The following is a 26,873-nucleotide window of genomic DNA, read 5'->3' as shown; positions in this document are numbered from 1 at the left end:
CACAACTTGAAGACAAGGCTTTCACTGGTGGGCTTGTCTGACTCCAGAAGCGATGGCTTGTCAGATTTGAATTATTAATGAGCGCACAACATTATGACCACCTGCCTAATACTGTATTGGTCCCCGTTATGCTGCTAAAACTCCTCTGACTCAGGTGGGGCATGGACACAGGAGCTCTGGGGATGTCCTGTGGCACCAGTCAATTCTGTGGGTCTTGTAGGTTGCAGGGTGGGACCTACCTAGATCAGGCTTATCCTGTTACATCCCACAGATGCTCTGTAAGATTTGGATCTGGAAAACATGGAACCCCTTAGCTCTGTCGTGTTCCCCGGGCCACTCCTGAGCAGTTTTGGTGGTGTGTTTGGGTGCATTATCTTGCTGAGGGTGGCATCAAGGACTGAGGGGGGTTGCTTGCTCTGCAATGTTTGGGTGGGTGGAACATGTCAAACATCCACATGAATGTCAGGACTCAGGGTTGCCCAGCAGAATGTTGCATTATAGCAAGACGATCAATGATATTCACTTCATCGGTCAGTGGTCACGATGTTGTGGCTGGTCAGTACATATGTCCATTTTTCCCTCCTTTTTTAAATCAGCATGGATGTAGGAGTACCTGCTTGTTATAACACATTTGCAATGTCATGTGTATATTTTGAGCTGTTCCAGTACTTTGATTCAAACTGCAAAGGCATTCCAATTGTTCCCAACTGCACTATGCTTAATACAAACAACTACTAGTCATCTCCACTGTCATGGTGAAATTGTTAGCATTTTAGCACAAAGTATTTCCTGCCTGGACACACAAGCACAATTTGACTGATGGTCAATTACTGAGATTAAATTCCTTAACACAGAACTCAGTGGTAGAAGGTGGCTGATGAAATGTTTTAGTGCAGGAAAGAATGAAAAATACAGTCACCGAAATAAACCTGAAATATGCTGTACCATTCAGCCAAATATTCTGTCTGTTGGCACAGAAAGACACATTTCTGCTCCATATAATGTGACTTTTATATAGTTAGCTTATTAACATTAGCTGCCCCACATAAATTATAATCATTGCTGCCATTGTTGTAACCATTATGTTCAACGAAGTCAACTTAGCCGCTTTGTGTTTGTCTAAACGGGGACATGCCTTTTGTCTTTTTTAAGCTGCGGTGACCACTTTGGGTTGAAACCACAGCTGAATAGAAGGAGACTGCGGTTGGGTAGAAAAGCAACTTCCATGATCCGCTCCCTGCTTCCAGTTCATTCCGGACACTTCTCTGTATCCAGGCCAACTGTTGCAAAACAGCCACCAACGAAAATAGCACGAAAAGAGATGTAATCATACAACTAACTGCGCAAGAAGGGGGGGAAAAAAACAAATCAGACTTCACATTTAAAGGTCTTTCGAGTCATTTTATTGTCTTTTTTTGTACAAAGAATTTCACAAAAATATTAAGAAACTGTCACCACTGACGCCATAAAGCAGAGGATATCACATGACCAGAACAGTGCCACAGAGAGGAAGAGATAGAGAGAAAGGGACAGAGCGGAAAAGAGAAGATAGTAAACACTCTCCGAACTCTCGGGATTTTTTATTTTATTTTACAGTTACGTCCACTTCTTTCAAAATCTATTCACCACCATGAGCAAGCACTGGCGACACAAGGCTTTGCAGCTCCTTAGAGTGCTGGCAAGTCGGGAAATACTGTGTGAGAGAATCCGAGCGGCATTGTGCAGCACAAACTAATGCCCGGCCAAAGAGCGACCTCAAAAGTTCTGGTGCTCTTCTGGCGATTGCAACGCTGCCCCACAACTTACTGTACATCAATAAAGCAGTTTGACCGCTGTGCCACTAACACCGCCTTCATTTCAGAAACAGTCATCGGATTGCTTCTTTTTCTGCAGCAAATTAAGATTTAAATTCTGGATTTTCACATATTCTTTGTACAGCACAGATACTCTATTGGGCGTTTCTCCTTTATCTGCCGTGTTTGTACGTATAAAAATATACACAATGTTACAAAATAAGGTGGCTCTTACTGTACATTTTCTCTACTGGGTGAAAGTGGCTTTTGTTAATTTCAGGCAAAATCCCCTCCCCATCCTCCTCCCGCCCCAACGAAGCAAAAAAAACACGACTCGGGATTGAGGTGGGAGCAAGATCCCACAAACATTCAGCAAGAAGAGAAGCTACGCATGAACTCCCATCTTTCCTCGCGATCCGAACCCTGAACAGGAGAGATTAAAAAGGGAGGACACTGTGGTGAAGCACATCCATCTTTACGGAAAGGCGCCATTTTTGTAACACATTCCCCTTAGTCCTCTCTGATTATTTTACAACTTCAATAAATACGCAATAAACTACAAGAACAGCTGAAGGAGAAAAGAAAAAAAATGCACTAATTCACTCTAAAACTGAGTGTGCAAGTCTGGTGGTTTCCAAGGCATTCAATACGCAGTCCTAGAACGTGCCTGGTGTGCTGTCGTCAAAGCCAAAGCTGAAAACGAACACGGCCGAGAGTCCTGCCTGGCCCGTCCAGAAAAATGGATGGCAGTCATCTGATCAATATACACCTTAGTGTCCCAGCACAGCTCGTCTTTCTTACACCTTCGTGTAAAGAGCACAGAAAGTCCTGAAAGGTGCATACTTTCCGTGAATCTGCGTGGAAAGATTGTGATAAAACACGAGTGTTTTTTTCATATTTGGCCACCTACTTAGTGAATCACGTCGGACTCAGACAGTTAAGTCTCTGCCTTTTCTTCCACGGCCTCCGACGGCGACGTCTGCTCATCTGTTGTCATTTCCTGGTTGCCGTCTTGTGTTTTGGTTCCTTCCTCTTCCTCCTCGTCTTCGGGTTGTCCGTCATCCATGGCTGTCTCCGCCACGTCTTTCTTGGTTGTGCTCGCGCTCTCCTCCTGAGCCTTCAGCACGCTGCACAGCTCCATCTCGTGGATCTCCACGTCGAAAGGGGTGGCGGGAGGCGCAGAAGTGGGTGACTTGCAGCCCGTACATCCCTGAAAACACGGAAACACTCCATTTCAAGCACAATGATTCACATTATGAACATTTTTCGAGCACGGGCTGACCTGCGGCACTTACAGAGATGTTGATAGCTCGGGGCAGTCGTCCTGTGCGGATCCAGGGGTGAACCTGACTCAGCTCCCTCTTCTGGTCCTCGGTGAAGCGAGGCTGGTGTTTCTGCATGCTCCTCAAAGCCTCACGGTCCTCTCGCAGTACTGTCTCCATGTCCCTGTTGGTCAGAGAAGAGAAGGTGGGGAAGTGTTAAAGTGCCATCTTTCTTAACCATTAGCTAGTTTTTCAGAATATGGCTGAGTGGCAGCTCAGAATATGTATGATTATTGACAAACAACACAGGAAAACTGTATATATTGTATAATAGTACACCACATAGACACTGGGTATCTCTTATTTTTTGTACAGTAGGGAACTGATGTAACATTTGACTCGACAGTGGTATGGTTTCTTCTTCTTTTTCCATTTTTTATTTTTTTTTAGAAATCAAGCTCTACTTCTTCAGAAAGCATTTTCATCTTATAGAAGACAGATCCCCTAAATAAATGCTCCAGTATTAAGCAGAGCAGTCATTCCAGCTGTCAATTCACAGCACAAGTCTCCTCTATTGCTTAACCCTCATGTTGTCCTGTGGGTCGAAATTGTTTGAAAATGTGGGGGGAAAAAAATACAGTTTCACAGTGAAACTTCTGATGTCCACATTTTAAATCTTTTCGGGAAATCTTTGAACATTTTTTTGGTGGAAAAAAGAAATGTTAAAAATGTTTAAAAACATTCACAAAAAAAAATCAACTAAAATCCAGTGAATTTCGCTGGATTTTGATTTTTTGTGACTGTTTTTATAGAAAATAATAGAAGTTTAACTGATATATATATGTAATCACTTTAGATATTTTTAGGATTTTTGGGGGAAGATTTTTACAATTTTTTTGAAAATATTTAAAGGAATTTTCTTGCCAAATTTGGGAGATTTTTTTTGAATAAATTTAATGGAAATTTTTAAGGAATTATTGGAATTTTCTTCCTGAAGATTTTGCAAATTTTCAGAAATTTGGTAAATTTCTTTGGCTGAATTTCTTGACTTTTTTCAGACAAGGAAACGACATTTTTTGGTGTCCGTAAGTGAGGACAACTGGAGGGTTAATTACATCACACCCGGTGCTATACCTGACAGGCAGCTGATAGGTCATCATGATCTTGTCGTCTGTGTTGGCCATCAGCAGCCAAATGGGGTCCTGCAGGACACATTTAATAAACTGCTCCTCGCCACCGTCTCCTCCAGCGCTGCTGCTGCCCCCTGCTGGCTGTTTGCGGGAGTGGTCGTTCTCTGATGAGTCGATGCTGCCGAAGTACTTGCTGGTGTGGCTGCCCTGGCTGCTGCCTGAATAAGCAAGGAAGTGGAGATTTATTTGGAGGTAAACATGTCAGATGATTCACATTTCAGTCTACATTCCAATATTAAACAATCCTAAATTTATGTGGGAATGTTATACAGTTGACTACAAATCCAAGATCAACATTTTGCAGACTTTTCTCTTTTGCCTTTTATCACGTTATGCTGGCAGCAAGACTATTAAGGTGACCCTGAACTCTTCTTTGATGGAAATCTACACACATTTCACACAGCGCTTGTTGGCAAGAACAAAAGGTCAAAATCTTTCACTCAAAGATAAATGGATGTGCTTACTGGTGCCGCTGGTGCCAGAGGAGCTGCAGCCATTGGAGCCGGAGCCTGAACCCGAGGATCTGGTTCCAGAGGAGCCTGAACCAGAGGCAGCAGAACCGGTGCCGGAGCGGGAATCTTCCTGCAGCAACATATCCAGCAGGTCGCTGGAGGTGGACATGGCATCATGGTTGGACTCATTAGTCTCACCCTAGCAGGGAAAAACAAACAGGACACCGTGAAATGAAAACTCATTTTACATGACATAAAGTTGGACATCCTATCTTGAATGTCTGTTTCCTTACGTTCTCATTCTCCTTGGACGTATCATCAGCGCTGCTCTGATTGGCTGAGCTCTGTCCACCAGCTGCACCGCCCTGTGCAGCAGGTGTGGCTTGCTGTGACGCCGCTAGCGCCGTGGCAACTTCTAGCCGGTTACTCGGCGACTCCTCCAGCTGCAGCAAGTTGAGAGGGGAGGAGCAGCGGGACTGGAAGAGGGGGGACTCTGCACCCTCACGGTCAGCCGGCGTCTGACTGTAGGACTGTGGGGTGCTGCTACGAGACGGGGCGCCGGTGCCTGGCATGGGTACGGGGTTCGAAATAACAGGGGGGGCGGTGGCTGTGGGGGCCCCGGGGTAGCTGAAGTTGGGATTGTAGAAGTGTCCAGGGGTGGCACCTGGTTGAGACATGGGCGCTCCCATTGCGGGGAACATGTAGTTGGGCAGAACGAGGGCCATCATGGGAGGTACCATCTGTGTAGGGGGGAAACGGGACGGATCTGGGACTGGTAGGGGCTGCGTGAGCGGCGGGTACACGGGGTAGATCGGAAGCATACCGGGGGCAAAGGGGGCAGAGGGAATGCTTGGCTGGGAGCCCACAGAAGGCCAGGAGGAGGAGGTTGTGGGGGGAGCAAGGGGCATGTTGAAGGACATGGGAGCTGTGCTGCTTCTGTGGTCCGGATGACTCCCGCTCAGACCCAGAGGGCTGTGTCGGTCTGATGACTCCTGGTGCTTGAGTCTCTTGCCACCACGACCGCGTCTGTGACCGGTGCTGCCTCCTGCAGCTGGGTAGTCACGAGAACAACGCACTCCTAAAGCAGAGGAGGAGACACTTTATTAATCTTAGCACTTCCCATCAGTAACGGTCATTTAGGCAGGGCTTAGTGCAGGGAGGGAAATGGTTTCAGTTTGCCATTTATTACTGTGTAAAGAGATTGTATTTACTTGGTAAATGTGTAACAATTTCTTTAAAATAAGTCATTTATGTATAAAAATGTGTGTGTTGCACAAGGCCTCCAAAAAGCTTTAAAACATCCTATTAATGAGCTGAAATATTTGATGAACACAAGTGGCTTAATAGTATACATCAGGAGGACGATTGCCATTTATCCCTCATTTATTTTCCCCTTATCCCATTTGCATTAATTGAAAGGCAAAACAAACAACCTCTTGCTTTCCCACACAGGTGACCACTTTGACTTATTTTTGTTAATCTTTCTACGACTGTTACCAGTTTTCTTTTATCAAAAACACAGATTGTTCTGAATTTATGGGATGTGCAACTGCATTTTCTTCAAAAGCGTTTTGATTTGGAAGGATTTATTTTAACTAGACCGAAGATTGACTTCATTTTAACTTAAAAATGCATGTTATAAATGGTTAAACTACAAAAATGCCTGAAATATGAATGGACTTTGGATTTCAATCTTTAATGGGAGGCAAACACCACTGACTTTTTGTTCAAAAAACACCAGAAAATGTTGTTCTCTTTGGACTGACGGGTTTTAGGAGCCTGTTCTGAGCCTAAAACTGCAAACATATGAAGGGACTCTGGAGCAGAGCTGCAGCTAACGACCATTCTCGTTCTAGATTTAAAAAACTACGAAAAAAATCCACCGCAACATTCAAAAAAAAAAAAAAAGGCAAAATACTGAAGAGTTTGATTCTAAATTTCTGTCATTTTGTTTGACTCCATAATTTTTCTGCAGATCATCTAATCTACAAACTAGTAATAAAAGCTGCAGCTCCCAAGATACACACTTTTCTTTGAGGTCATAATTTAGGAACTCAAGCTTGATTTTGAATACGGTCAGGTATGATGATGATAAGCCACTAAATCCCCGTGTGCAGACAAGTATAAATATTAGAGTGTGTTTGCGTTCGTGTTGGACTGATGGAAGGCCCTACCTCGTGACAGAGGGTTGGCAGCCGGGGTGTGGCGGTGCATGGTCGACGACGCCGTCTGATCGAAAACACGCAGCTTGCTGAGGTCTTTGAAGCGGTCGAGGAACGCCTGCTCCTCCTGCTGGGTGTGGGCGGACAGCACCTCCTTGGTCAGGCCCAGCCGGCCGCCTCCGCCTCCCGCCCCTCCGCCTCCCACACTTCCACTTCTCCAGCTGTCCTTCTCCGGCTGACTGGCCGGAGGGAGAGGAGGCGGGGGAGGAGGAGGAGGAGGGCGGATGGTGGCTGTGCTCGCCGGAGGAGTTGACCGAGTATTAGTGGTAGGAGGAGCGAGTGTAGGAGTCATAGGAGCCTCCTCCATGATGATGTCTGTGAGAAACGGGAGGAAGAATCGAAGGGCGTTACAGAAGACACGAAAGACGCACGCTGTTAAATACAAAGACTTTAAAACTATATAACTTTGAACTCTCTGAAGCCCAAAAATCCAACATCGGGTTTCCAAAAGGATGCTGTCTTTACACAAATTACGGCATTTGTCAGAACCAGAAACTGTAAAAGCAGAAAGAATAAGTAGATTTTCAATTTTCCAGTGGGCCTTTAACTACTCATCTGTGTCATACTTTGGACAGAAAACTTAAACTTTTGGCTTTAACCAGATTTTGCAGAAAAACAGAACATTCTTCTCAGCACCATCCGACAGTCACGGGCCAAAGAAGTCTTGAACTTTTCTGCTGAACTGGGCTAAACAGCAGGCACTGCTCAGGTAGGAGAAGGCATGGAAGCCAATTACAAATGTAAGCAGCATCATTTAAAAAGTGAAGCTCCTATTGTTTTCAAGTGTTGGTAATACTTGTGGGCATCTTGAGAAATGTTTTAGATTTTTTCCCTATTTTCTTTTAATTAATGAAGAAATGTGAGGTACGTTTTTTGTTCCATTTGTGATTCAAGGCATCATAATGTTGTTATATTGCACAAAAGACACTTAATTTCTCTCAAATTCAGTACACACAATTCTGTCATTTAGGTTTTTACTTGGAACATTTTAGCATTAAATGTTTTGCAGGAAAAATTCCGTGATTGAACACTGTGTTGTCCTCATTTACAGGCACCAAAAATACATTGTTTCCTTGTCTGAAACATATCCTGAAATTCAGCAAAAAAAAAAAAAAAAAAAATCACCCAAATTTCTGAAAATTTGCAATTTCAATAATTCCTTGAAAATTTCCCTAAAAGTTTTATGTTTAAAAAAATCCCCCAAATCTGGCAAGAAAATTCTTGAAAACATTTGCAAAAAATGTGTAAAAATCTTCCAAAGAAATCCTAAAAATACCTAAAATGATTACATTAGTAAAACTTCTAGTATTTTCTTTAAGAACATTCCCATAAAAATCAACTAAAATCCAAAGAAATTCACTGGATATTTCTTTTTTCCCACCATAAAATGTTCAAAGATGGACATCTGAAGTTTCACTGTGAAAATATAGATTTTTTTCCACATTTTTAAACGTTAAAATAGGTTAATTTTTGACCTACAAGACAACACGAGGGTTATAAAGACATTAAAGTAATAGTAGAAAACATCAGCAAAAGACTGAAACACTTCAAAGATGAAAGCAACAAATAATGAAGGAATTACCTAAGCGATAAACATGTTTTTTGATCAATTTAACTGCAAAATAAGCAGCGAAAAAGACAGTAGGAAGTCATCATGAACAGTAGTGGTCATTAAGTCTAACTCAAACCTTTGACCAAAGCAAAAGGAAGTCATGATTTCCAGGAAGACCCTGAAGAACAACAAACTGGAGAGTGTGTGTTAACGATGCCCACCTGACTCGGGAGGTTTCTTGTCTCCTACATGGACGATGGTGCTGCTGAAGCTACACTGAGATGTTACTGAGGCTACACTCTCTGCCTTTGTGGCCATGGTCAGGGGAGGCAGAGGAGGTGGTTCACCTACGAGGCTAACTGAACCACCTGCAGAGAAAACATCATGACATTTCAGTTCCAGAGCAACATGAACAACCAGGTTTGTCAGCAATCTTGGAGCAACTGCAGAAGCTTTTGAAAGAAACAACAATCAAGCTTTTCTGTCTGTCTATCACTCTTTTTGTTGAGAAATTCACACAGACAAAAACGAATGTTCGGAAAATTAATCACATTGTTGGACTGCATGTATAGAGGAACCACCTAATCATCTCTATCATCACCTGTATAACACCTCAAACTGGTTTACCATCATATTTAAATACCTTTGTTGTTGCCACTGGCCTCCTGCTGCTTGTCATCATCAGATGTTGAGGAGGCAGTGCAGGAGGAGGAGCCACACTTCCTCTTTATAGTATTAGGAATGTTACAGCTCTCCAAGTACCTGTGCAGAAAATCATTAGGTGAGCAGAATGATAGACAAAGAAAGACAGAGATGGCTTCAGGTCTCTGCGCAAACCTTATGATGCTGTCTAGACAGTTGATCTGCTGGTAGGAGTAGCCAGCGGTTGGCTCCTTCGGTACAAGCGGTGCCGGCACCAAAGCTTTGGGTGGTTTCGTCATGTCCGCTATCAGACCTCTGATCGGGTCGCTGTTGATGGCTCTGATGCTTGCTGCGCCTGGATAACGAATAAAGGGCAACAGGTAATGAAAGTTGAGCCAGCTGGTTCTCAGTTCTCTGTAAAGTTGGCACATTTAGAATGTAGATTCAATAGCAACAAGCCCAACATTTCCATTTCTGTGTCAATATTTAGTATTTACAGTTGCTTTTTTGCAATTCTCATCCCTATGACAGACAGATTTTGCCCTTTCCATCATTGTTAACAACCATCTTTAACTTATAAATCAAAAAAAATTCCCGAGGACATCAGTCAGTCGTCTTTTCATTTTACCAGCGCTGGTGTTTTTCCTCGGCGGTGGACGGTTGCGAGACTCAATGAAAACTTGCTGACCATTAGTCTTGACCATGTGGACGTCTTTGCAGATCTGCTGGAACGTCATCTAGAAAGATCATAGCACCAGACTCTTACTTCACACATGGAATGACATAAATGACAATATTTTGTTAACTGCTCATGTGAAAAAAGGCATAAATATATATCTATCTAGACGCTACTGTTCAGACGTTTGGGGTCACCCAGACAATTTCACGTTTTCAATGAAAACTCACACTTTCATTCATGTGCTAACATAACTGCACAAGAGTTTTCTAATCATCAATTAGCCTTTCATCACCATTAGCTAACACAATGTAGCATTAGAACACAGGAGTGATGGTTGCTGGAAATGTTCCTCTGTACCCCGATGGATTTCTGATCCATTTAGTGTTACCTTCACTGAAAAAACAAAAAATCTTTCCAAAACAAGGACATTTTTAAGTGACCCCAAACTGTTCAACAATAGTGTTTATTTAACATTTAACCCCTTGGCGCCTGAATTTATTTACAATTAAATAAAAACTTTTTTTGTGTGTTTTTACTTTCCAGCTGATGCTCAAATAAGTGAAGATTGTTAATTTATCTATTACACAAAGATGCAAAATAATAACGGATATATAATAATTAGGTCCCACTCCTACTGGTCTTACGAGAAACTAGTACTTGCAAAAGGTTCAGAGGTACGTATTGAATATGCAGAAACCGGCATTGGGGGAATGGATACGCTATCTTGGCTTCAGTCTGAATGAAAGTGGTATGGTGCAAATTCACAACAATAGGCATCAAGGGGTTAATGCAATTGTTAAAAGTGCATAAAAGTACTATTTTTTTCAATATATATTGCAGTAAAGAGGAAAATAGCTGTTTTAGTCAAGTAAACTAATGAGTTTACTTGACTGGCCAGCACATAGAGGAATTAACTTTTACGAGGCCAAAAGAGCCTCTCTACTCTGCACAGCTGTTGAAGTTTAACTGGGCTGTGCCTGAATCTCGACCAATCTTGGCTCCAGAATTCATTGCCTCTGTTGGTTTCTTGCTCAGACTCACAGGCTTAGGTAAAGCAACCGCGGCAGCAGCTTCGTCCATGGCAGGGCCGTTGCTGTCGCTGGACGAGGCGGCGGAGGCACTGTGGTGCTGTTGGTGGGAGCGGCGGGAGCCCCGTGAGCCGCTGGACCCGAGCGAGCTGTAGCCCTGGGAGCTGCCGCTGTGCACCGGCTGCACCAGGAGCCGGTGGATCTGCTCGCTCAGCTGGACGATGTCGGGGGTGACCCGACTGTCGCAGCCTTGCGGTGTGGTGAACACATCTTCGTTCAGAGGGCTCCTGGAGGCAGGGACAGAGGGAGACGGCCACTTAGCACAAGAGAGCGGTGAAATCTCACATTCAGATTGGGCTGAGAAATAACTTTTACCAAATGCTGGATTTCCATTATAATATTCTACATATGGTATATAATGGAAACAGACTCCCTGTCTGCCATTTTACGCCTACGCATGTGGCTGCCACTTTTACAGATGGTCATAAACACATCCTTCTTCCAACTCTTTAGGCTCTGAGTTTTGGTTGAATGTGCCTGCACATGTGCAAAGTGCTCGTCAGGGGCAGCTTTGCTCCACTGATGACTAACGCACTAAGTTTCCTTCCTCCCACTAGCACATTTGTGTCATTTCAAACTCTGCTCAACAAAAACGTGGAAAGAACAGCATAAAAAAACAACAACTCTGCAGTCTATTCAGGTTATGCTAATGTGCTCTTGTGCTTCTGAGTAAGTGTTACAATCACTGCTGAGAGGAGAACAGAAGAACACTAAGCTAATGAAGAAGCTTACGTTCTGACTTTGTGCCGCCCTACGATGAACGCCACCTTTCTGCTCCAGGGGTTGACGAAGGAAGACCAGCTGGTGTCGATGGTCAGATATTCCCCGCTGCGAGCGCACATCCGCAGGGGCGAATAGTCAAACGGCTGCCCTGCAAACTGAAAGACTGAAGGAAGATGACAGAACAGACATTGTATGCGCATGTTGAGATAGAAACAAGAAGCAGATATGGAAGACATTAAATACTTACTCGAACATTAGGAGCATTTAAATAAACTCCCTATGACTGGAAGGATGTAAGAGTGTATGTAAGAGTGCAAGGACTCACTCTTCTCATGTATAGCCACCAGCATGGGCCTGTCCTCAGGGTGGATGCAGAGCAGGATGGGGGTTCCCACCAAGTCCTGAGGCAGGTAGCCTAACAGCGGCACAGCCCTGCAAACACATCACAATTCTACACTGTCACCATTTTAACAAGTCATGAACAAAACATTTGTGTTCTGACGAATCCGATTATTATGGGAGTAAATAAGAGCTTCAGTTCATTCAATCTTCATCAGCGAAACCTAAATATAGTGGAATTTTCAAGTGCTTTCTGCTGCGTGTGTTGGAATGTTTTAGAACAATTGTGGCTGTAATTTTACTGATGGTTTCTTATCATCACTTTACACTATAGTCAGCAGGCAAAACAGCAGTAATAATAATTCTGTCAGAAGCTTCGTGACTGACCTCTCATCAACTTCCTGGAAGAGGCAGCTGGGAGTGTGACTGGTGGTGAAGATCCTCTTGTCTGGAGGGATACGAGGAGCTGCACAGAGGACACAGGTACAACAGATGATAAGGATAGGGGGACTGAATAGATGAAGCACTCGATCAAGAAAAAGATTCAGTTCTGAAAAGGTGTCTGGCCATTTGTTGTCTATATTATGCATATTCAGAGGAATATGGTACTCCAGATCGAATCGGAGATGCAGTCTGTCTGCCTTTTCTATCTCCCTGTGCTCCAGGGCAACAGTAGAGACTAAATGAAAGTAAATGCCATTTACCTCCTTCACAAATTCTGAAAAAGCAACTCTCCTCGTAGCATTTACGCAGACTAAGAGTGAGTATTCTGAAACTAGACTCCCTCCCTCAGATTCTTCTGCTATTCCGGGATCATTTGTTTTACTTTACAATATTAAACACTGATTTATGTGCTGCCCTATTGAACCACACATTTTGTGTCTATCTGCATGAGTGGTTAAACTTAAATGAATTCAAACAACTGTTAAGCTGATACATGTTTGAATTAATCGGACAAAACCTCATCAGTGCTATACAGCTGTAACAAAAACATGGGAAACAGTTACACACACTGTCATGGAATGAGAAGATCACACACATCCCTCTATCTCGTCCATACATACAATGCCTTATAGTATCAATACCCTCGTATCCTGAGTGGACCCTCTCCGCGATGAGCAGGCAGCAGGGCTGTGGCTCAGCAGCATCCGAGTCTCTGATAGTGAGCTGGTAGGGCGTGAGGCGAAAGGGGTAGTAGCGCATCTCACTCCCGTGGGTCCGGTCGGCGCTGATCCGACAGAACATGGACTTCTCCTGAGTGCAGTCGACCGGAGGAGAGGCTGAGGGAGACAGTCAGTCAGTCAGCACAGGAAAAAGTAGGAATACATTCGCCAAAGACCACACATCTTGTCCCAATTCCTGTCAGGATCAGCTTACCAGACCCGATGCAGGAGGCCCATTGGGGCAGGCGGCAGGGCGCTGTGCTGCTGTAGAAGGTGCTGACGTCTTGCGGGGCCAAAAGCTCGGAGAACATCGTCCCCTGGAGACACTCGGGTTTGCAGCGCAACAGGGACGAGCCCTGGGGCGATACGTACACGACCTTCCCCGACAAAAATGACACTGCCATGGAGAATGTGTCCTGGAAAAAAACAGACGAGGCGGTTAGCAATTTGATGAGGCTTGATTTGACCTCTCCAACAGCTAACCAATCAGATCTTGTTTATTTGGCAGCTTCTTAGAATCAATTTCTGTTACTGAATTATAAAAGTGTGAAGAAGGATGCTCCTGAACACATGCCAAGAAGAAGTCCCTTGTGATAAGACAATTTTTTAAAAGCAAATTATAATCTGTGTGTTTTAATGTATTTTCTTTTTGCACCAGATACATTTCCTTTAATTAAAAAACAAAAAAAAACAAAAACGCAAGGCGGTACATCTCCATTTGCATAATTTACCCATATTATAATATCCCAAGCCATCTCATTTATTCACTAATAAATGGAAAACAAGAACAAATCAATGCAAGAAATGTCCAGAATGCATCTAAGCTTGCCCCTGATTTAGATTAAGTGAGAACAATCAAGTACAAGAATCCAATCTGAATGGCTTTAAAGAGCACTAGGCAAGTAACTGTGGAAATATGAGTAAGTTACAATCAGTTTGCTCAGAACTCCCCCTGCAGCTAAAACAAATACATAGCAGGTTAAACATTTGTTATGCGTTTCTCAACCGTGCATTCAATGCCATTTGATTGGACCAACCATCCTGTCTTTTTAGTCACATGTTACACCTGGGCGTAGAAAAAGTAATAAAATGATCACACCCAGAAAAAGTTTCCCGAAAGAACATAACTAAGAATGAGAGGTACTTTCAGGAGTAGTTTTATGAAGCAGGACTCATTGAATGGCGGTGTTTACTTACAGTGTTTTTGAGGGTGTATTCTGAGGTGATGTTGTCAAGCTCCTCAATTGTGAAGGTAGATAAGTCCAGACTGCAGCCGTGACACTCCTCCACATTCCACTGGTGATAGTACTCTTTGTTGGCTGGAAATATTCAAACTTTCTTAGTCTGGCTACAGAAAGCACCACATATTAAAGTGGAAATTATTCATGCAAAAATAACAAACACGGCATCTGAAGAGTTCTTCAGAAAAGTGAAAATTCATCACAGCTTAGCGATCAGTCACATGTGAATAGTCGTGTTCTTGAGTATGTCTTTCTTGTAAAAACAAAATTAAGATGGAAACAAAACCAGCCCCTCACCTTTGACTTGTCTGACACACTGAAGAGCATATTTGAGTGCATTTAGAGTGCTGGAGTGACCCTTGGATTTGCGCTCAGCAGGCAGGCGGAGCTTCAGCTCCTTGATGGCCTTCATTAGCTCCTTCTGTGTCTGGACCCTCGCTGACTGGTCGCTGCTGCATCCAGAGGTGGAGGGGGGGTCCCGCTCCGAACTAGTTGACAGCAGGCTATAGGCCAGAGAGCCGCTGGGAGGCGAGAGGCTCTGAGAGTTGGAGCTGTGGAAGGAGGAAAAGTTACGACGACAGTGAACGGAATGATCCTTTTAAAGACGGATGAATGTATGTGTATGTCCAAAGCTGCTGCTGATACATGTAAGCATGTGCTACACTGAACAGAACATTAACACAATGTTGTTGCTCTCTGTTTAAGTTCTTTGCCCTTATATATGTGCAAAATGTTACTACATCAGAGGAATTCAACACAGTGAGCATAAATAGGATTTACTGATGTCCATTCTGACAATGAGACAATATTTTTCAGTTAAACTCTCTGAACTTTTCAACTTTTTGCTGTGTTTCTTCTTTAGGTAGTGTTTAAGAAAATGCTTGAATCCACTGCATAACTTATATAAATATACCAATATTGCTTTAGTAACCTTAAGCAGCTCTGCATGAAGTTTGCACTATATTTTACAATCACTTTATATGTGTAGAATAATATTAAATACAACATTTGAGAATATTTACATTGAAATAATTAAAAGTTGATAAGGAAAATTGTGCACATCTTATGTATATGTCATGTAAACCTTTTCCTGATTGGCCATCAAGCAATCTGCCTTCAAAGTAGAGCAGTGTTTCTCTGCACTGATAACTTCCTGTTTCATTAACTACACATATTTTTTGCCTTCACAGATTAAATACGGCTTTGTTGAAAGATTAAATTTATCTGCCGTCGTTCGATATGTCCATCCTTCACATCCACTGAGAAGTACCAGTTCAACTCTTTTTTCTTTCAACAAAGTCATATTTAATCAGTGGAGGCAAAAAAAGGATAGTTAATGAGATTTCCTTCGTGTCCAGCCTGTATAATGAAAGCAGCGGGGTATAATTCACATCTTTATCTACTGTCTGAAGTATTTTCTGTTACACTTGTGCTTGAAGAAGACATCAAACCACACAAATATGAAAAACTAAACGCTTTCTCTAGAAGTAATACAGTAAACATACACTACCAGTAAAAAGTGTGGACACACCTTCTTATTCAATGGTTTTTATTGAATTACTCTGTACATTGTAGATCAATACTGAAGACAACAAAACTATAAAAGAATACATGTGGAATTAGGTTGTAAACAAAAGTGTTAATCTTCAGTATTAATCTACAATGTAGAAAATAATACAAATAAATAAAAAGCACTGAATGAGAAGGCGTGTCCAAACTTTTAGTGGTAGTGTATACTGAATGCAGCCTGTACACCATGAATTTAATGATGATTTAGTTTGCTCTCCTTCTCTTACCTCTTGTTGCTCTCTGTGGTTTCCAGGATCATGCCAGAGTCCTTGCCATTGGATGAACTGTGACTGTGTGAGCTGCGTGTGGACTGATGCCCGCGAGACCTGTTCTCCCTCTCCATCCCGCCCTCGCTTTCCCTCTCTCCGGAGTCGTTCCCGCTGGAAAGCCCGTCCATATCGTCCGAGTTGGGGCCCCTTCCACCTCCAGAGAAGCCTCCGGAGCCCGATCCTCCGGCCCCGCTTCCCTGCTCCTGAGTGGTGACATTGGCACTGGGCTGACCACTGCTACTTATTTGTGCATTTAACCCCTGGGAGTCGGCTTCCTGGTCCTTCTCTTCAGCCCCTGACACTCGCCCCCGAGTGCTGCTGCTGGGCGTTGATTTAGAGTTGTCATAACTCATACTAGAGTAGGATGAGGCTGGTACAGCTTGATTCTGGGGTCAGCCGGAGTGGAAAAAATAGTGCAACTGTAATTTAAGTGGGACTACTATGTACATACAAGTGAATCATAGCTGTTGGTTGCTAGTTTGAAAAACTAAGGAGAGAAATTCATTGTTCCTCCTGCAAAACAAAAGCTGTTCAAAGAGGTTGGGGCTGCAAACCCCTCCACGAAGATGTTTAAACAAAATGCAGACCAAAAAAAAAAAAAATCAAAGGATGCCTCTTGAGAAGACTAAACAGTATCTCCAATTATCTTGAGAAAAAAAAGTGTCACTCAAAGTACTGCACACAAGACATGAATTTCTTGTTATGAAACAGCCTTGGCATAAGTGCTCCAACAGATGGGATGAGAGATGCAGAGCGAGAAAAACAGCTCTTGGTGAGAGCAAAAAACATTCCCTTCACTCTGTATCTGGTCTTCTCGCCTCTTCAGAGAGGTGTTGCTCTAGGTGCTAAAGGCCACCTGGAAAAAAACAGAGAAACGGACACAGGAAGAAAAGCAACAATATTAGGATTATAAAGTACTTGTCATGGTCTCAGCAGTATATCCCAAGGCAAAATAGGAAGGCTTATCGTCAGTTTATCATGTTGGCCTCCAAGGAGGACTCAAATATGGCCATGAAATGTTTCCACTGCGGCGCAGTGCAGACTTCATGTTTGCCACAATGTAGGAAGGTGTGGCTGCTCAGGACCCGCCTTTTACTTAGATTATCAAGAATAAAACAATTACCTCATGGGGAGCACAGAATGACAATAATCTCCGACTACTATTTGCACGCTGCAAGTGCGTACGTACACACCTGGATATAGAACGGGTGAACGTGTGCTAATGCTTAAATTACATTTGTTGGTCGTCACAGCTCAGTCCACTTTTACTTTAAGGACAGTCAAAACAAACAGTACGCAGGAGAAGGGAGAGCTCACGTAAATTAAGGTTTGCTCGTGAATAGTATCTCATAGTTTATATATGGCCACCACCTACGCAAGTGAAAGTCTAGCGCTATTTATTCCCATTTGTAATCCTTTAAGACCTGCAGACGCAATCAGTAGATGACACAGGCTAGCGCTCAGTCGTCACTTCTCTCAATTTTAGGCACCTGGCTGCCCCACAACCCCCTTTACCTGCTTCTGACAGGTGTGGAGTGATGCCTTGATGCAGAATTTGTCCGGGACAGGTTTAAATATGTTAATGCGCTGGCAGCTGAGACATACATCGGCTTCCTGTACTGACGCAACAACCCAGTACGGCTGAGTGGACAAGTTGAGAGCAGCCACCAGCTGGAGTCTGCACATTAGATCTGACAGGGAGATAACAGGTGTGGACAGCTGATGACGAGCGTAGCTTATCAAGCTTAAATAACCTAAATTGTGAATGGAAAGAGGTGATCAGCTGCAGGTATTTGAGTTCAATAGACTCGTGTTGATACTGTGCAGCACGACCGAGCTGCCTCCTCGCTCGCCATAAAATGCTAATCGGCATTATGTTTGGTCAGATGGACGCTGCACAGTTGCACATGACAAACTGTGTGTGCTATGGCTGGACCGGCGGGGGAAGGAGCAATTAAGATCTGGAAATATGCAAGCAAGGCGTGAGTGGGTGCTGAGGCAGGCTGGCATCCATGCATACTTCCACGGGTGGTAGCAAAGACACATGAAGGTGGTGAACTGTGCTCAGGCTACTAGAATACCTGGATGCTCCATCCCGGTCCACCCACCCGCTTTTGCTAAGCCAGCTGTACTGACCTTTTGCTCAAGAAATTCAGTCCGTTTGCTGTAATGCAGCTGAAGCCAATCGGAGGGGGTCAAAGCATAGATACATTAACATGAACGCTCAAATCTCCCTTCAGCCCGTTCAGATATTCAGGATCAACCGGCATGCATATGTTTGGACTGTGGGAGGAAACTGTATCACCAACCCACGCGGCCGCAACGACAACATGCAAACTCCACACTGCAACGCGTCAGCCAGCCAGGTCAGGTCTGAACTCATGACTGTGAGGCAACACTGCAAACCACTGCCCCACTATGGCACCAACCCTCTCAGATTATTCACAGGAAACGCACTCTTGAAGACCATTCTCCGATTATGCAAGACAGTGTCTATCTTGGTGTGGGAAAGAATATGTAACAAAGCACGTTGACTACGAGATGGATCGTGCTGTTGTGCTCTGGCCAACACAACACTTTTAGTTTTACACTTCAGCACGTCTGAAATTTCATCTCACCTTCTCTGCTTTGACTTGCGTTGCTCTCAACTGCCACTTGTTGTAACGCAAATGCAAAAGAATAAATCCTTTTCTATGAGAAATGCACATTGGGTTTGTTTGGGTGACAGAGGGGAAAACACTGGCCTGACACCACAGAGACCTGGGCCTCTGAATCATCCATAACGTGGTTGGGGTGCCACATAAGTTGGGTTGAGATACATCTGATTACATTTCTGCCCTGCAAATATTCCCTCAGCCTCCCATTTGCTTCATTTCAGGCTTATGGTTACACTTCCTGTTTTGATGTGATCTCCTGGCTGCCTCAGGTGGACTAGCAGGTCAGATTTCATTTTAGTTCAACTTTATCCAGTCAACTTGTGTGATTTTCGTTTTTTTGGAATGGAGAAGTCATTATTCCAGCAGTGCCACCATTGTGTTTTGCACAGTATTACACAACCAGATGACAAACTGCAGCATCCCTCTTACATGCTGTTTTCAGATTGTGACTGCTGTGAACACACAATATAACCAAACATAGCATGCTCAATTGATTCTAGTGAGAAAAAAATCAAACATTTCTAACTTGCTCTTGTCTGTTCTAATTTTTGCATATTGACTGTCTGTAGTTTGAAATGTGTTAGTCAGACAACATACATTTAAGATGTCACCTTGGGATTTTGATGGACAGTATGGTACTATACAAAACCTTTCAGTGGGTGCTGGCAGAAACAAACAACAATATACGTGGTGAAACTGAAGTTGTCTGTTGTCAATCCTCAAAGAACTATCACTGCAGGGGCTAAATAAATTCCACATTCACTTCAACAGCAAAACTAAATCAACAAAAACACCGCTATTGTGGTAAACAACACGCAGGAGACAATGAACTGAGCAGAGACATACAGCATTACTGGCAGCTAAACAGCACTTCTCTACTTGACTTTGGCTGGGCTCCTCTCCAACAGTTGGCCACAAATCTGCTCACTATCATGGTAAGGAAACAAGTCTTCATCTGATACAAACACTATCTGCAAAGCTGCAATTAGACAAGGAGGTGATTTATTTATCAGCACACTGACTGTAGTTACAGCGCACTAATCAAAGAGAACTCAACTGATGATTATAGCAGACTATGTGCAGAACACATCTACAGTATAATGGCACTCAAAAATATCACACTTGAGGTTGTGGAAGCCGACAAACCACAACACAATGCTGTTTTTAGAACACTCAAGCCTTGCTAAGGAAAACTGCACACACTGTGGCCACTAAAACAATCAAATATAAACAACTGTTATCTGTTAGCTTTGAGGCCAAAGACGACCAACTATGTTTGGTTGAGGACATGCACTGAAAGAAGCTGGAAGTTGCAGATAAAGCTGAGACAATTACAGAAGAGTAAAAGTAGTCATTTTTAAGAAAAAGTGTACACAGCTCAAGGCTTACACCTCATCAAATGTTGATTCTTGCTGGTTTGGGGGGGTTCTATAACTATAAACTGAATATTTGGGCATTTTGGATGGCTAGATTTTTGGAGAATACGTAATCATTTTTCTGACAGACATTGGGGATTTTATTTGCAACATTACAGCATCAGAGCACTGTCACACGAGACACTACCAAGAGGTTGACTGCCACACAAGAAGGACAGCATGAATTTGTGAAACCCCTTAATTTCAGTGTAAAACATGCTGCCTAGCATATGTCATAAACTGCAGCCTTTAGCTAACTGCATTGTTTCAAACAAAGCAACTTACTCTGCACATACTGAAACAGAGCATATGCTATTGGAAAGCAAGCCACAAACCCATACACTGTCTATATAACCAACACAAATAGTAAATAAAGTAAGTTCTCCTTCCATTAAAAGAGCATTAATTACTACTACATTGACATAATCTGCACTACACATGCTAAGTGTACAGCTATAGCATTATGTGCACAATCACTGTCAACCGGTAAGCATCAGAAGAAACAAAAGAACTGCACTGCAAAGTCGGTGTAGCGGCAGACTTGGCCTCTGCACTGTACCGATGGAGGCTGCAGGAAGGTGTGGCGTCGCTGCGTGCGTGAACATGTGTGAACTTCTCCGCTGGTCTCGACACAAACACAACACACCGCATCACGACGCGCTTCTCTCTCGTATTCAGTCGCAATATAAAGCAGTACCGTTTCGCTTCCCTCGCTGCTCTGCGTATCCGAGGCAGAAACTGCTCCACTTGTCCAGCGGCGCTTTGCACAGCAGCTCTGCCCCGCTTTGCTTTCTTGTGTACAAACGGCACGTGTCCGCGGCGGTGTTTTCCGCAAGCCTCGCCGGCTGCTGATTGGTCGACGCGTCGGACCAATGGCGGAGCGCGTCCCACAGAGGCTGGTCCGCCGCGACGGGGCGCACAGACCGGCTGCCAGACACTGGTCTCAGCCCCGCCTGCAGGTTTGTCTCCGATGCACGCAGCGCAACGAGCTGATCCACGATCAGTTTGCGGGCGAAAGACACGGTACTGCACACAATGTACGCCTATGAGACAAAGCAGCACGCGTTTCGCATGAGGTCAGATAATAAAAAATGTCCACCTCTTCACACCATGTGACTGAATAGATTGTTTAATTAAATAAACGCGCATTTAGGCACACTATAGAATTATAAGATAATAGATGAACGTGTTTGAAGACTTTTGGTATCAGCAGTGGTGCAAAATCAATCGGAGTTGTGGAAAGCTATATTACAAAACTGTAGTAGTAAGATCATGAATGCACAATAAAGTGATTGAGTAACAATGGAGCAAAAGGGGGAGTAAATGATTAACGAATGATTAGCACTCTGTCTGGCTTGCTTATTGTCATTTCCTTGTTGGCACTGCATCCACAACACCTGGCAACTTTCTCTGGACCACTGTATCTCGCTTTAACTATACCAAGCCTTATCTGCCATCCTCCAAGATATTTAATATATTTAATGAGCCAAACGGTCTGATGAAACATTTCACGCACAAAAAAGTTTAGCTGTCATGTATTCTAACAGTCTGTGTTATATCTACACTGTCTGCATGTTCAATTTCTGATCATTCTATGCTGAAAATGTTGAAAACACTTCACCTTTCCTTCACCAAAAGTAGTTACTTATAACTACATACAGATCAATATAACAGTCATCAGATGATACTGGCTGAGATCGGTCTGTCAGATACATCTGTATAGGCATATAACCTGACACAAAAACTTCTTTTACAGAACATAATCCACAATGAGATGCTTGCTGTGATTTGCAAATGGTGCCATTGTAAAGCCTGTCTAGTAGAGCAGCACTAACTGCTACAGAGTACGCATCACAGCTGAGCAGGCAGTGGTGAAGCTTTGTCTTGATGGTAAGTTGCTATCTAGATTGTGAAGTATGTAGATGGTAAGAGAACTTAAAATGACCCTCTAATCACTAATTATACACACACATACATATACATCAGCTGACATACTGATGTTGGAATTCTTTACTCCCTATCGGCATGTTTCATTCAGTGATTGCATTGTTGGCATATGTAATGCATCTAAGCTGATATGACAGCTCTGCTGCCATTATCTGAGCCAAAATTATATCAGTACACTATACTTATAGAAATGTAGTCATTTCAGTGCCCTTCCATTACTGGGAGAAGAATAAAACCTTCAAAAATCTCAAAAGGATGAAGCAAATGTCAAGTTAGCCAAATGCTTTCTCTGTGCCTTTTATCCAGAAAAAATTTGTGCTCTCTTTAACCGATTCATAAACTTTTTTTTTTTAGGTTTATGAGCAATTCTTTCCTGTTAGGTCCTGCACTGCTGTCATGTTTTAAAAGTAAATGCATTAAGCTACACTTGTAGCTTTTTTCAGTGCCTACAACTTTGCTGTTACTCAAACAGGAAGCCTTAATTCCCAATCCAGACGTCCTCAACGTCACTATCACTGGTCTACATTAAGGAATGCATTCTGTTCAGCCTGCAAGCAAAACTCAGTCCTAACAGACTACAAGATGATGCCCTGAAACAAAAAGCGCTCATAATAATAACAGTATAATGAAGCCTACACACAAGGAGTTGCCCAGATCTTTTTAGAACAATCAATGTAACAAGTACAGAGTTAAATACTGACAACAAATGTGGAATAAAAACGAAAAATGAGAAACAGTTAACCAGTCACAGGCAGATGAAGCTACAGCAGCTATGGGTGTGAAATTACAAGACAGCCCTCATTAACTAAACTGAAACCATCCTGGCATCTAAACACCAAAGCTCAGCAGTCTTGATTGTTTAATCATCTGAGAACAAAGACAGAAGAAACACTCCCTCTATAAGCTATTGTCAAGAGATTTAAGATTCAAGAGTTTCTATTCATCACATGCTCCAAGAGTATGAGCAATGATATGCAAATTTACTGTTCCATAACATTGCGCAATAAAAACAAGACATGACGAAAATTAGATCAAAAATTAAAAAGGAGTAAAGCGATTGTAAAACTACAAAGGTAAATTCCTCTCTGCCTTTCAAGGTCATTGTTGCAATTTTAAATTCAACAATAGAAGGAACTGAGTGAGTTTTGTTGTCAGTAAATGCACAACCCAAGAGTGTGTAGTCCAAACAGGAGGAGCTCTATGCTGCCGCTGCTCTTCTACTTCACGCTGAAAAGCCCAAACTGCTGGTGAGTCATTTCTTATCACTCAAGACTGTTTACTTGTTTGCATCTCAGATTGAGTCACATCCATGTGATCTGATGGTTTAAATGTGGAGCACACAACCTCTGCCACTGCCTGCAATCTTACCTCCTCTGTCACCAAGGCAAAGTTAGTGTTGCTTGCTGGTGTCTGAACAGTCGAGCTTAAACTGCTTATGCATAATAGCTGAAAGAGTCATCTATAAAGGTGCACACCCACAGTCGTCTCTGAGATGTACTGAGGGGTTGCTCATTGGGTGAAGGAAGGAGGCACTGACTTTTCTTTTTTTTTAATTATTTACGTACAGTTTTCTCTGCAAGCTTTTGGAACATTTATGTGCAACTGTTTTGCATTCAGCCACTCATTAAAGTGAGATATCTGCAGGAATCTGCATCTGTACAGATTCATTTCCATCTCTCAAACCTCCATGGCCTGTTTTTGATGACTTAGTGTGTAATAATCTCTAAAAAAAAAAAAAAAAAAAAACATGTATCGCAAAACTGAAATGGTGCTATGCCCTTAAGAGGGTTTATAATGCTGGAAGAGGACTGTCTGGACACACTGTGTAGATCCTTTGAAACGTCACTAGATTCTGTATGTCTCAAAAAACATATTTCATGTTATTATTCATTACATACAAATGCACATACATACATACACCTACATATACATATGAAGCTGAGAAACAGGGAAGGAATTTGTAATTCTTCTGTGTACAATACTGTGTAAATATTTTTTTTTCCAGATAATCAGTGTGTCTTGATTAATGAAAACATTCTTGGCAAATGCTTTCGCTTTCGTCTGTCTTGCGCCGGTCCAAGAATTTCACCTCTAGCGGCACAATACAAATGCAAGGATGATGGTATCGATGCTAGCTTGCCATGTTCACCACTCCTTACTAATAACAATATACACCATCATTCAAAAGTTTGAGGTCACTCAGACAAATTCATGTTTTCCATGAAAACTCACTTTTATTCATGTGCTAACATAACTGCACAAGGGTTTTCTGATCATCAATTAGCCTTTCAACCTGATTAGTTAACACAATGTAGCATTAGAACACAGGAGTGATGGTTGCTGGAAAAGTTCCTTTGTACCCCTATGTAGATACTCCATTAAAAAAAAAATCAGCCGTTTCCAGCTAGAATTGTCATTTACCACATTAACAATGTCTTCATTGGGAAAAAAATGTTTTTCTTTGTAGGAATGTGTTAAATTGATTGATTGAAACCCCACTAAGAAAAGCAAGTCTTGATTTTTTTTGCATTGGGAGGCCCAATGTGTGGTGAAATGACAAGAGAATTGATAAGATGCAGTGTTTGTAGGCGATTGCAGAAAATGCAATCCGCGCGCATGAGCAGATTGGAACAGCTGTGAATCACAGATCATCACTTGACAGACCAGAGGCTTACAATCTGCAAAGTAAATGCACAAGTAAAATAGTCCTATAGCTGCTTGTAACTATATTATACTGTGGATAATATAGGGAGCACGGTATAAGCCACTGAATCCACAAAAATGGTGCTGGTTCATTTGTGGTTCTACATCACATCTGCCTTCAACAAGTACATTATGTGTGCATTAGGAGATGGGAGCCTCTAGCGGATCAAACCTATATGTCCCTTTAAGTTAGATAAGGTCTAAAGAAATCACAAAAAGCACATATTTGCTGCCAGTTTAACAGCGTCATCAAAGTTGGGAATAAGAAAAACCCAACGATTAAATTAAAACAAATGCTCAACATCAACAGTGGAATTCCTATATTCGTGTTGCTAGCAAACACACATGATTTCCTCTGTGAAGTATTGAATAGCTGACTGTACTTTGTAATTAGTGTGAATTACAGCATCAGCACATGAAAAGACAAGGCTGCTGACATGCTACACACCCAAGACGTGCTTTTCGCTATTAGTAAGACAATGGTGGACATATTGATCAGTCACAACAGCCCATAAAACTGATCATGACTGATTGTTAGCAGGTAGGACGTAAATACTGTCTGAACCTATCACGGGGACATTTTACAGCCCAGTTACCACATTGTGCAACGTTCACATGCGCGTACACACCACAAACACTAAAAATGGCAGCTTACACCGATAAATTATCACCATTAAATGTCGTATTTCGCCTTATAGTGTGGCTATACTGTGAGGCAGTTAAAGAAAGAGATGTCTGCAGTTTGGTACGTGGTGGACTGATAGCTTGAAGTGACATATAGCATGCTAGCAACAAAGCAAACACGACTAAAACACAAACGCGATAAAACTTACCTACTGTACGCTTCAAAAACACAACAAGAGAGTCGATATTCCACGATAAGGTGCTCAAAAATGTGTCAAAAAACAGCATAAACCCAGGTAGCAAGGACCGTGTCTGCATATCAGTGTGTAATGCCTCTCCAGACATTTTTGTTCCCCCCACCTCACACTAGTTTACACGCAGGGACACACGTGCCTGTACATGGTCGAGCAAGTAATGTTGAACCAGCCGTTGTGATTGGACGAGAGGAGGAAGAATCCCCGCCCCGAGCCCGACCCAGCTTTTTCTGATTGGCTGTGAGGGGCGTGGCTAGCCGCACGGGGCTCGGTGGTCACGTTGCAAAGTGACTGGTCCCGAGTTCATTTCCAAACATACTGGAACATTAGAGGGCGTAGCCGGCACCCACACTGGACGGATCCTAACGGAGCTCACCGTAACGCAGATAATAGCATCGCAGTGACAATTAGCGTTAGTTCAGCAGGTCGTTCAGAGTAGCTGTTTCACTTTCATTGGTGCTACTTTGCATACACCAAATCATAAAACACTCAAGCCAGTGTATGCATTCTATAAACAAATCCTTAAAATACTGCATGAAAAGCTAAGAGATCATCATCACAGCAATATCCCAAAATGTTTATAACACTCTGACCATGTTAAAAAATAATCATAATCTCACATCTTCTGCTGATTAAGGATGTCTAGACTATCCAAGTTTTGGCAGTGCTAGGAAGACTAAAGAACCTCCCTAATGGGTGTATCAGCTTAGAAAGTCAACATTTGGTCAGTCTACTTCCACAGATAAGCAGTTGGAAGTGGAATTCTATGTCAACAAACAACAGGAACTCAAGAAGCTTTGAAGTGTTTAAAACCAGCATCAAGCTTAGGCTTAAATTAGGAAAAAAATGACACTGTTAATGACTGTATTTGTCTCACTGATGCTATTTATTATTTTGACACCGATGCACTTTTCAGTGTTGAACTGCAGGTTTAAGGAGTGCCATTGTTTAAAATTGGCTGCTACTGGCTAACCTTGACTTTTTTTATTGCCCTTGTAACAATAAGCAATAAAGACAAGGAATAATTAACTGAAGCTTCATTATGCCTACGGTTGTTTAAGCTAAAATGTTTAAGTTATAAAAGACACC

The 26,873-nt window shown here is 42.6% G+C and overlaps 1 protein-coding gene across 2 annotated transcripts; it reads right to left on the bottom strand.

The window, feature by feature from the left end:
* Positions 1-1,380: 1,380 nt before the first annotated feature.
* per1b (period circadian clock 1b) lies at positions 1,381-25,929 on the bottom strand. Of its 2 annotated transcripts, none has more exons than XM_022211159.2 (20): positions 25,740-25,929; positions 16,143-17,040; positions 14,644-14,897; positions 14,303-14,424; positions 13,320-13,521; positions 13,028-13,222; positions 12,330-12,408; positions 11,929-12,035; positions 11,613-11,766; positions 10,834-11,107; positions 9,742-9,850; positions 9,309-9,468; positions 9,115-9,233; positions 8,693-8,839; positions 6,872-7,234; positions 4,991-5,775; positions 4,710-4,896; positions 4,190-4,403; positions 3,089-3,239; positions 1,381-3,003 (listed from the first exon to the last, which is right to left on the bottom strand). In XM_022211159.2, exons 2-20 carry the CDS (start codon positions 16,535-16,537, stop codon positions 2,731-2,733), a joined length of 4,290 nt encoding a protein of 1,429 aa, XP_022066851.2. In that variant the 5' UTR covers positions 16,538-17,040; positions 25,740-25,929; the 3' UTR covers positions 1,381-2,730. The 2 variants fall into 2 exon arrangements, with proteins under 2 accessions (XP_022066851.2, XP_022066852.2); XM_022211160.2 differs by lacking the exon at positions 25,740-25,929 and adding an exon at positions 20,954-21,091.
* Between the last annotated feature and the right edge of the window lie 944 nt (positions 25,930-26,873).

This window comes from Acanthochromis polyacanthus, chromosome 23 (assembly GCF_021347895.1).
Source record: "Acanthochromis polyacanthus isolate Apoly-LR-REF ecotype Palm Island chromosome 23, KAUST_Apoly_ChrSc, whole genome shotgun sequence".
In the NCBI taxonomy this organism is placed as follows: Eukaryota; Metazoa; Chordata; class Actinopteri; family Pomacentridae; genus Acanthochromis; species Acanthochromis polyacanthus.
Note: the sequence above shows the minus strand (reverse complement) of the source record. Positions and strands in the feature narration are given on the sequence as shown.